This window comes from Harpia harpyja, chromosome 14 (genome assembly GCF_026419915.1).
Source record: "Harpia harpyja isolate bHarHar1 chromosome 14, bHarHar1 primary haplotype, whole genome shotgun sequence".
Taxonomy (NCBI): Eukaryota; Metazoa; Chordata; class Aves; order Accipitriformes; family Accipitridae; genus Harpia; species Harpia harpyja.
Window position 1 is genome coordinate 19,775,565 of NC_068953.1, and position 12,178 is coordinate 19,787,742.

The following is a 12,178-nucleotide window of genomic DNA, read 5'->3' on the forward strand; positions in this document are numbered from 1 at the left end:
TGCAAGTATACAGGAAAAGAAAGAAAAGAGGTATTGCACTGTGAGAGAGTAATGAGTGTATCAGGGGAAGTATAAAATCAATCTTAATTCTACAAAGATGTAAGGATATAAACTAACTCACTATCGTGGCAGTTACTCAGTTTTTATAGAAACAAAGATACAGAACAGTAAGGTGTGAATATACAGAATAATTAATCCTGGTACTTTTAGACATGGGATTCTCTACTGCCTGGACAACTCACTGTTTTTCATCCTACTTTAAAAGGAGCACTTACCTAGAATTCATATAGGAGACTCTGCCAGCCCTATTCCAAGCTAGGCTTTCTGAAGAAAGTTAAAGCTGTTTTTCTTGGTAATTCCTCTCTTCCTGTATCATCTACATTGATTTGGCTTTTTGCAAAATGAAATCAGACAGCCAACAGAGACAAGGCAAAATCAAAGGCAGCCAAATTCAAGTCCACGCTCAGACTGTTTTGAAAACTTCAGTGCCAGCGAAGCAATCATGGTTATCACAAACTGACCCAAGAATATTCAGCTTCATTTTTTTAATTGGTTTAACAATAAAAATCAATGGTTAAAACTCTGAAGCATAAAGGAAACCTAGTAAGATTGATATAATAGCTAGAGGTACAGAATTACAGGAGCCAGAACGTAGATCAACAAAAGCAGAATGGGGCACATTTTATACCACCATTAGTTAGTACTTGTCCCTAGAAGGAACACTTGTTATCTTTTTAAACATATTTTTTTGTAAGATCTAGGCAATGTCATCAGCATCTTCAGACCATATCTCCATTTCATCATGAATTATGTACCCTAACTGTTTCTCATTCTTAAACAAAACACTAGCTTTCCAGTGGACCTTACCTGCTCCAAAATGGAATTTAACAATGCATTCTTTGCTTTCTTACTAGAATAGCTTGATTTGCTGTTATAATAGTGCACTTAGAGAACATTCATAGTACCAATCAATAAACAAACTCAGTATTGCATTTTTCATTACAAGAAAGCTTTCTCAATTGATCTGAAGAAAAAAGTTTTAATCTCATAACTTCCTGAGGTTCACAGAAAATGACAGGAGAGCACCTTCAAGGCACTGGTCCTCATACTGTGGCTGTAGTCATATTTAGCAACAGAACAGGCATCCGTGACTGACAGCTTTCTTTGACAGAAAGAGCCAGTCAATATTTACATTCCTCATGAACATACAAAAGAGCATCAGGGTACTTGAGAAATTAGCCCTTGATTGCCACTTGGAAGGCATCATCAGAAAGTCAAATCACTTCAGCACCTCCAACAACAGAACTGCTTTCATGCTTGAGACTCAAGATCTCTCACAGATGTGTCAAGGTCTTTTGCCTGGGAGCGGGAGATGTCTCAAGGGCATAGTGGGTGCTGAAAAAGCATGCTATGAGGATTTCATTATTTAAAATGTCAAAAGATAAAGAAAGCATTCGGTCAACTCTTGCTCTTTCTTGCTGACGTAGCAGACACAAACCTCATAGTTATAAATGGCTGCTCCCAGGCTCCTGAGCCAGCTACAGGGAATACCAGTAGGATTCTTGAGTACAGAATAGAGAGGGCTCTACTGTAATTATTAAGTGATCACTAAAGTTGGGGGATGCAGATGCAGTGGTTCAATTTGGCTCTCAAGTTCCCAAAATGTCATCACACATAACAGCCCTAAATCTTGGCTTCAAAGTCACAGAACATGTACTGCCTTTCTAAGTGAGATCTCAGCTCCTCTCATTTCCTGCATACAATAGCATTATTCAGCCACTGAAGTTTCCACTTAGCTTGCATTTATGCCAAGTACTTTTAATTGCAAAGGAAAAGGATGTTAAGCTCTCCCGTTTGTTTCTTTCTAATTCATAAGGGACACAGCAGTAGTTGGTAAAAGTTATAGGTTAAGGGTTGTTCTCCACCCCGCCATCTCACTTTAGGGACTTGCATCCTCCTCCTGCTGCCTTGAATCAGAGGTTACCTACATTGCAAGGGTAGGAAAATTTATGTTGTCATTTGTAAAATACTAAAAAGGCAAGTCATTGTAAACTTACTAGCAAACAAGCATCAGGGAAGTCTGAATGGTATCTAAACCCTTCAAGGCATCCATTATAACTGATGTTCAGAGTCACCTTGACCAACATAGGTGTCATTTAAGAATGGATATGCTAGTATTCACCCAATACATGTGCAATAATTCAGACAGCATCTCACTCGAACTCATCAGAACAGATACAGGGTAGCAGCTTTGACTGAAGCAAAATGCTACACAGCAAGGAGTGAAATAACTTGAAAAACAGATGCTTAATTTCCACTTCTTTTTGGCAACCTTGTTCCTATGGTATCTGTTAGATGAGGGGAAAAAAGCTGCTGAATGCTGCTTAGTAAATAATACATGAACCACAGCCACATCTATGGACTATCAGGGTAGCACTTAATACAGCCCTATTCAAAGTTATTTTTCTTTTGATCAATCCATAGAAGGGTGTAAAGTAATGTTTCCATATGGGTTTTGTTCCTATTATGCAAGACCTGGTGAACTACATTGTCTGAGACAAAGGCATTAAGTGAATTGAAGTGGTGCTTTGGGCTTGGTAGTGTTTTAAGAAGTGTCTTCACCCCACCTCTTCAGCCTTGGGACAAGAGACTTACTAGCTAATTACTATGCAAATTAACTGAAATGTAAATTAAATGCTACATCCTAACATAGCTTAATAGGCCCAGGAGCACAAATTTAGTTAACTTTAATGGACTGTAATTCTATCAAAAAATATAGTTTATTAACAAGCACATACAATAAATTGCACCACTAACTTTAAATAAAACATCTAGCAATCTCACCTTCACACTAAGTGACATTTGGTTAATACAGAGCAAAAAAGCAATACACATATGCTTTCAACAGACATAGAACAAACTCAGTTGCAATCCAAGTTCAAGTTGTAATCCAAAGAAGGGCACATAAAAGCAAAAGCAATGAAGACGTCACATGAATCTTGCCATTTCTTTCCACCAGACCTTTGGTCTCTTACAAAATATGTCTGTAATACAAAAAGTAATAAAAACTCTGGATTCAATTTACTCAGCCTCTTCCATCACAAGTTAACTATAACATTTTGCAACAACGTGAGTAGTATTAAGAGGGAGGTAAGAGGCAAAGATAGTTACATCTTGGAATTACTAAGTTCAGCTGCAGACAGAGGCTGCCTAGCAGCAGGCATGGACTTCAGTGTCATTGTCCCAGTTTTCGCAAGAAGTACAAAGACAGTAAAACACATTCTTCTCTCTCATCAATTAAAACTTGATCTGTCCTCCACTGACATCAAGGCAAAAGTTCTTCTGTTATCAGTGGTACTCTGATGGGGCCGCAGTGGCCTTCAAAAAAAAAAAAGTCATCCTCTCTAGTGAAAGGTTTGTCACTCTCCAGTCTTCAACCTGGCTGTGATGTCAGTAAAACCTGACATGCTGTTACCACACAGGTGTTAGAACAGTCTCGTCCTCCCTTCATGCCAGAAAAAGGGATTCAGCAGAATTCGATATATAAGAATTAGAAGCCAACTTGGCAACAAACAGCTCTGCTCTGCTCCGCGTAAGATCTTAACCTCACTGCAATGAAGTAAATAGAAGGTTTGTAATGAACTTCAGTAAGAGCTCAAGAGAAGCATCAGGCCAAATCAGAAAAATATGCACTTCTTGATATTAGACCTTGTTCTTCACATGGGAAAGGACATTTGTATTTCTGATCCTTCGGGGGGAGTAACAGGAAGGTTCCCAAGAACAGTGCTCCACATGTAACAGTGTCCATAGTAAAACCACTCAAATAGTATTTTTAAACGAAGCCAGAGATTCCTCTGTTTCCTTTATGGCAGAACAAAAAGTTATCTCTATAAGCAGTAGGGTCCCAATTTTATTAACATGGTGCCTGTTATCACAACATAAACAAAAATTATGCCTGTGCTCCCTAATCACATTAGGAGTTAATCTTTACTCAGAAAAATTTTATAGCAATATCAATGGGTTAAAGACTTATTTTCTCTCATTTCTCTCCTGCACTTTTCTCTTTATAATGCCTAGGAAAAAAACCCCAGAAACTTCTCCTGCTCCCACCTTAAGTAAAGAGTTAAGATCTACTTTTATGACAAAAAAACCCTTAAAAAATGGTAATTTTTTCCAACTGCTGGAACCAGATTTTTTGCAGTACAAGGAAAAATTTATCTCATTGTGAACTAACCTGACAAACAAGAGCAAGTAATCAAAAAGTACCTAGAAATAAACACATTAAAGAGAAGTCCAAGTATTATGACACCTCATATTGAAAAACAAGTGATGCACAGTTCAATCAGCAACAAGCTCCCTCTCCCCTCTGCAACTTGCATAGCTGGCTCTCATGTTAGCTGGTTATGAAATACTCTTACAGTAGAACAGCTTAAAAATTTGGACAAGTGAGAATGGAGTTATTTTAATCTAGAACAATATCACCCAAAGATACAGATGAATGCAAACACTGTTCGTATCAAAAAACCATCAGAGAAACATGAATTTAAGCTGCATTTTCAGTCTATATATTGGCTTTCGTCTTCCTTGTTTTATAAAAATAGGGTATGACATTTCAGCTTCAATTGCGTGTTTAAGTCATTTATTCATTGAACATTCCATTCTTGAAATATCATCTATTAAAATGTTAGTTAAAATTCATCCTGCTTATAGAACAGACTAGAATTTCTTCTAAACTGCACTTCTAGACAATAATAAAGAGACTGATATGAGCTCAATAAAAACCAATTAATTATGGGAAGAAGAAAGTAAAAAATTAAAAAAAAATCAAGCTCCACTCTTACTGACTCCTAATAAAAAAACACCGCCTTTTAACTGATCAAAAGATTTAACTCCAAAATAATATTTACAGACTGAATTCAGAAATAAACTGTGTTTTAAAAGTCTGTAAGTTGCTATGAAAAGAGGACAAATAAACTTCCAACAAAACATCTCCTTCAAAGACAGAGGAAGCCACAGTAAAACTAATAATGAAAATTCCTGATCAGAGCATTGTATGAAAAATTAATATTTGTAACACTACCATAGTTCTCTTATCCATTTAAAAAAATGGATTCTGTACTACACTTGCACATTTTGGATTAGGTATAATAGGTATAATACACGGGCAATTTACATCTCAACTATGTAGTACTGAAAGAAAAGAAACAAGCTGAAGATTAATTTTGCTGCTTCAGTGGTAAACCCCACTGGGTGGGAACGCCTGTTGGGGATACCAACATTGAAACAAATTAGTGAAATGAGAGAGTCAGAAATCCAATAGTACAAAGTTTGCTTGGACATGGCTCTTTCCCCTACTGCAAAGCACATTTAATAAATGGGATTTATTTTAGAAAGTTTCACAATTCTTAAACAGTAGATGATACTTGCATTCCTGGAGGATTAAGTTCTACATGTTTTAATGTTAATTCAACTCTCTAAAACCAACCCAATAAAACCAGCAACGCTTTTACAAGTAACATGCACAGCACAACCTAAAAATTCCACCCTCAAAACTGCCTTTTCGGTACTCTTTTAAGCTCTTAAGATACTCTATTTATTGAAGAGATGCCAGGAAGCCTGCAGCAGGAACAAATGCTTCTTTGGCAAAAGGAAAACGTTTTACTGCCTCCTCCCTTCGAAGTATGCACACCTCACCACAACATATGCTAATATACTACCAAATAAGTCTCTTTATCTTGCCATTTTTATAACAAACTGCTTCATTCATATCTATTTCAGCTTGTAACTACCTACTGCACAGAGTAGTACACTGTGCTAAATCAACAAGTAGTTTATACCTAAGAAATATAAAGTAAAAAAAAAAAAGAACACATTATATTATAAAAAAAATATATATTCCAAAACAAGTCAAGAGGGGCTAATTTTGTATAAACTGTTTCAGTGTAAAATTAAAATTTTAAGTCATGCAGGCATTTTGGGTCTTTTTTCCATCCTTTGTCCTTTATTTAAAATGAACAAGATCTAACAAAAAATGATCCCCACAAATATGATAGTGAGTGGAAATTTGCGCTAAATATACCATTAATATACGAAAACAAATGTTACAGCCCTTCTGTGAAGATATGTATGTATGCATATATACCTATGCATGGAGATACACATACCTCCCCCTGGATTTCCAGCCTTCTTCGAGGCACACACTCCACTGACACACTTTCACAAATCAGCCAAATGCTGAATCTAGAAAAAGATGAAGACCAACTCTTTGCAGATCTACAGTCTGCAACTGTAAAAATATAATAAATATAGATAAATATTTACTATCATATTACTAGTTTTTTTCAAGTGAAATTGATAGTTAAAGTTGTCTTCTTCCTGAAGAACTCAAAGAAGCAAAAGGGGAAGTGTTTTTAAAAATAAAAAACTCGAAAGATGAAAATACAGAGAACACACCTGCAAACATGCTGGAGCAAGACCACTTCGTGTAGGCATCAGTACCAGCCTTCTTTACTGAAACAGGATCTTTAGTCTCCAGACATATCCTAGTTACTCCAATTAAATCAGTGTGGCTTCTAATGATACCAGAAAGGAAGATCTGCTTTTAATACGTGGATTTAAATACCACAGTTAACTGTCAAAGACTTGGTATACAACTGGGGGGGAAATATTGAGATGAGAGGAAGAAAATAAAGCTAAATTCTGTGGGAAAGTCACTGGGATCCATCAATGGTTTCTGCAGGCTTAGATTTATACACCTTAATCCAGCTGTAGGGGTAAAGAGGATGGGGGGAGGGAGAGGTGTAAGTGAAAACTCATTTGTCACAACTGAAATTTTTTTTTTTCCCCCTGTTAGGGGAATGAAAACTGCCTCAAACGATGCAACGGGTTAACCTGAAGACAGCCACATTTGAAAAATACTGGAAATCCTCAACTTAGAGCTTGTGAATTTGTTTGGTTTGTATGCTATCTTGGAGGAGAGAGAAGTTAATACTTTTAAAAGCTTGGTATTTACACTTCTGAAAAGTTTCTGCAGTTCATCCAAATCTGATAGGGCAGGATTTAAGTGCCTCTTAGTGTTTCCAACTGGGCACTTCTGCTGCTTTGGCACACGCGCACACACAGAGTATTCCAGTACCAATGGGATACGACGTCTAATGCAGCTTTAAACTGGCAGCACTCCTGAGTAGTTTTAAATGTTTATCAACTCAGTAGGTCAAAAGTCTGCAGACACTGGGTGGAGCAGCAGTATGCCACAAAACTAACAGTTGTCCTCCTAGGAAAAAAAAAGGGGGGGGGGGGAGAGAACAGTTGTCAGTTAAGATTAAAGCTCCTGGCCCCATCCCACAGCAGACAACATGCTGGTTTGTAAAATATAGGATTAGCCAATCTTGACACTTGGAGAAAAAGAAGGTTCATTTGCTCTATATGAGTGCCTGATACAAAGGCAGGGAAACACTGCAGGGGTTCTCAAAAACCTTCCTGGTTTCTTACGTATTCAGCTTAAAGCAGCAGCATGTGGTTTTTCTTTCTGTGGAGGGTGTGGCTGAGTATTACAGCCAGTAGGTTTAACAGCTAAAAGGAAAATAGCTGGGTAATTCTTTGCTTCAGCTTTGCTCATGTGTTTCTTAAATTGGTGCTTGTAGGCATGAAATAACTGAAATCCAGTGTCCTCCTTCGGTTCAGCCAAGTGAACAAACTGGGCCCAGACCTTCAGAAAGGATGATCGACAGGCAGTGCTGTTGCATTGTGCCAGGTACTACAGCAGGGGTGGCAACATGAAAGCGTGATACTAGCCTCACTGTGCTCACTGTGACCCTCCTCTTGCCCCCATCCTGGCAGGAACCTAGATATCTGCTTTAAAAATGTTAAGATCTGTTTTTTACTAACCCAGAAATCACACTTTACCCAGTGCTCATGTCATCTGTGCTTTTTCAGATACAGAAATCCAGTTCAACACCTAACTATGCTCTCCTATAAGAGGATACAGAATGTGATACAGAAATGCGGACAGAAGTTACTGGCATGGATGTGGCATGTGTTAATCAGTGCTGTTCAAACATTCAGGATCCCTACCCTGTGTGTTTTCATGGTCACTGTAAGGTCTTCAGAACAGAAACCCTGCCCTTCACATCTTTCTAAACCAGCTATCACACCTCTACAATTCCACATAATCTTACCATGTCAAGTGCACAAACTACAGAGATACGGATGACAGGCTGCCCTGTTTAGATCTCATTTTCTGTGGATTTGCATCAAATGTCAGCTACTTAAGACTGTATTCATTACGGCATTTTGCAGAACACAGTACATTCTTGTCTAAGGGAAGGAATGATAACCATTTTCTTAAACAAGTGAAAACCATGCAGAAATAAATATTTTCAATGAATATATTTTAGAACGTTAATATACTGTTCTTCCAAAATAGCCTTAAAGTATGTTTTTGTTGAGTTGTAACTTTAAAAATTCATAAAGGTGTCTACTTATATGTCTATCATCTCATGTAAGTTCTACAATGAACAACGCTTAGCAATTAATTAGAAAGTAGAGCTCTCTTCTCCAGTCCAAACTTTCCCATTGTTGGATTATTACAGATAATATAAGGATTTAGTGACCAGCAAGTAGTTTTCCATCACTTTCTAAGAAAATTATACCATTCTAATGGAGCTCAATGCTTGGAAGAAATACTTTATAGCATGATTATAACATCTTATGCCACTCTGAACATAATGACTGTAATGTAGAAGCAATTTATTTTACTCAACATGAAATCCATTTAATTTCAACATACGACTGAAGTGTAACAGAATAGCAAGTTGAAGTATACAATCTCTACATTCAGATCTTTCTAAGAAAGATGACTTTTCCAAAATAGTATTTATACAGCCTTCTGGCTGCTGTCCAGATTTGGCATACCTAAGTTGTTTTCATTTCATAAAGCTGAATTGCTTACAAATCAGATACCTTTTATGCCACAAACTCACAGCAAAAAAACCTGTGATACAGCGGTGGAAAATAGGTACCATCAACCTGAATCACCAATTAGTCTCTTCTTTTTCTTAAAGATCTTCCTGTTGAAAAACAGTGTCTTATTTTTATGGAAGATAACTATCAAATCAATGGATTTCAGCAGGACAAGAACTAAGTGGCATTCTTGTGCATTATACATATCAACAAGTAATTTCAGAAACATTCCTTTTTAAAGCACCTCTCTTTTCTGCTCCTCACCTTTAAGCAGATGCTTTGTAACTAACGGCTTGACATGAATTCTCTAAAAAGAACCTGAGCATCACATTTGCTTAACTCCAAGTGACTTTTCTTTAAACTTCCTTTATTAGGTTTCAAAGGCTACTGTAGTTTTGTCCATGTAGAACCAGTTGAAATTCTTCTGATGATACTTTTCCATTGCAGAAAGTGGATTTGTTGATATTATGGCTCACGATGGGCTACAGTATGAGCTCAGACTAATAGGCTAGGGAAAGAATCACTGCAAAACTATCAGTGCTCACCTTAAAGGTATTATGAATCTTCATCTACATGATGGCACTATTCCCTGAACCGTATCTCAGTTTTAAGTCCCTTCTATGACTGTACTGTCCAGCAAGTCAGGAAGTCTGTGTAGGCTTGTCTACTTGACTTGTGAATCCTGCAGACACAGTCACAACTGCTACAACCATAAAAACTGAAATATTTTTAAAAAGATGTATTGCTATGAAATGTATGTTACAAAGCAGAATGTTTCCACAGCATATCTCAAGTTAATTAGTGGGGAAAGAATAACAAGAGTATTTTACTACAGAACATTTTGATTAAGCTCCGGCTTTAAAGATTTTTTTTCTGCCTTTAATCCTACAGCACTTTTATTTGGTGGCGGCATTCTCCTGAAGTTGGGGTTGAGACCATCAGGGGAAGTACTGGTGTCAGGTAGTATTTCCTTCCTAAGGCACAGAAGTGCCATGCATGTGCTGCACTACCACAAACAAGTCAATCCTATCATATCAAAACGCTTCACTATCTTACAGCAGTCTGAAAGAGGCAAGTGTAACAGCCCTTGTTAAACAGTCTAACAGCATGTGCTGGTTTTAGCTGGGATAGAGTTACTTTTCTTCATAGTAGCTAGTATGGGGTTATGTTTTGGATCTGTGCTGAAAACAGTGTTGATAACACCGGGATGTTTTAGTCACTGCATACACAGAGCAGTGCTTACACAGAGTCAAGGCCTTTTCTGCTTCTCACACCACCCCACCAGTGAGGAGGCTGGGGGTGCACAAGAAGTTGGAAGGAGACACAGCTGGGACAGCTGACCCCAACTGACCCAAGGGATATCCCATACCATACGACATCATGCTCAGCATATAAAGCTGGGGGAAGGAAGGGGAGGATGTTCGGAGTGATGGTGTTTGTCTTCCCAAGTAACCGTTACGCATGATGGAGCCCTGCTTTCCTGGAGATGGCTGAACACCTGTCTGCCGATGGGAACTGGTGAATGAATTCCTTGTTTTGCTTTGCTTGCACACACAGCTTTTGCTTTACCTATGAAATTGTCTTTATCTCAACCCAGAAGTTCTCACTTCTACTCTTCCGATTCTCTCCCCTATCCTGCTGTGGCAGAAGTGAGTGAGCAGCTGTGTGGTGCTTAGTTGCTGGCTGGAGTTAAACCACAACACAGCAGTATGCTGGTTGTCTTATATTTATAAGATTTGCCAACTTTTATATGCAATCATAGGAGAGGGGCTTTAGATCTGAAAGGCTTCTAAGTTAATAAAAAAAAATCCTTCAAGAATATGCTTTGTTCCATAAGGTGTTTTTCTTCCTAAATGAAACCCCAGTGTAATTTCCTGTATAATTACCCTTGATGCAATCCTGCCATTGGAGTTTCCCTTAAGGGAAAGAGCTTTGGGTAGACAATGGTAAACATAGGCTGGCTGCAGCGGTGGCAGTGTCCCAAGGGACAGTGCAGCAATTCCAAGAGGCTTTTGGGTAGGGAGATTGGAGTCAGAAAGTTCAAATCTAGAGAAAAGAAACAAAAAAGGCTTGTAACAAAACAATTGCATGATAAAGTCAAACACAACAAGCATGATCCATGACAATTCAGAAAATCAGCTGTCTCACATTCTTAAGACTTTGTCAAGAGAACCACAATTAGGGTGAAGCGCATGGTGCTTTCCATGTATAAGCTCAAAAAGTTAAATGTATAAATTTAACATCTGTGGGTGTAAGATTAACTGGCCCTAAATACCCAGGTGAAAATATTATAGCTCAAGCAAATAATAAAAAACAGTAATACATCACAAAGCATTTTTAGACACAAAGATGATCTAGACAGATGTTTAGTAATTAATAACAATATAAAATTCTGAAAAAGGACATCAACAGTATTTTATTAAAATATTTCAGCAACCAATCCAGCAGAATAGCTAAGCTCACTAAAAAGCCCAAACTCCACCATCAGCAAAAAGGGATCTGAAATATTTAGAATTACTTGAAATACAATCCAGCCCAGCATAATTCTCACAGGTCCAACCAAAGAGACCCCTCTAAAAAGATCAATACATTCATAATCTCTTAAGTGTGCCCCCACAGTTTACAAGATGCCATCATTTTCACCAAATGGGACTCCAGGGTCATTTCATGGGAAAGAGCAATCATCTTCTCAGGCTTGGCCCAAGCCATGTAGTGCTTTATAAATTAAAACCAACATCCTAATCTCCATCTAGAAACTAAGAGATGGCCAAGGCAGGTGAATGAGTTTAGGTGCTGAGTAATCAAGACAAAACACAGTACTTGATAAATCTGTTTCACGATATCACACTAGTTTCAGCTTTCAAACACTGTAAGGTTTAACCCCATACACAATGTACCAGAACAGCCTCAATTGAGATGACAAGCATGATGAATAGTACGCTTGCGTCAGAAAGAAAAGGTCACATTCTGGAGCCAAGCAAAGATGGAGGAAAAGTAGTCCAGTCGCTTCTGTCATACTTACCTAGCAGCCGCCAAGTATTTAACAGCACCCTTGGAACTGCAAATTTAAGGCAGTGATAGAGCAAATCTGTTACTTTAATCTTAAGTGCCACCTGCTTCCTCAGCACACCATTATCTTACACCTGTCTGAACTATGCATTACTCCTGCCTCACTGAAATGTGGGTGTTGCCAGTGGTAATGCACATAGTCTTTAAT

At 38.0% G+C, this 12,178-nt stretch overlaps 1 protein-coding gene across 6 annotated transcripts in view; it reads right to left on the reverse strand.

Annotated features, from left to right (window-relative positions):
* Positions 1-530: 530 nt before the first annotated feature.
* The window catches only part of LRRC28 (leucine rich repeat containing 28), a 58,065-nt gene continuing 46,417 nt past the window's right edge, over positions 531-12,178 (reverse strand). For 3 of the 6 annotated variants that reach the window (XM_052806908.1, XM_052806911.1, XM_052806906.1), the window contains 3 exons: positions 11,984-12,019; positions 10,848-11,007; positions 531-7,273 (listed from right to left, as the gene is read on the reverse strand). In XM_052806908.1, the coding sequence (XP_052662868.1) occupies positions 7,201-7,273; positions 10,848-11,007; positions 11,984-12,019 (269 nt within the window). In that variant the 3' untranslated portion in view covers positions 531-7,200. The remainder of the gene's footprint in view (positions 7,274-10,847; positions 11,008-11,983; positions 12,020-12,178) is intronic. The other 3 variants (XM_052806910.1, XM_052806907.1, XR_008238110.1) reach the window with 2 other exon arrangements.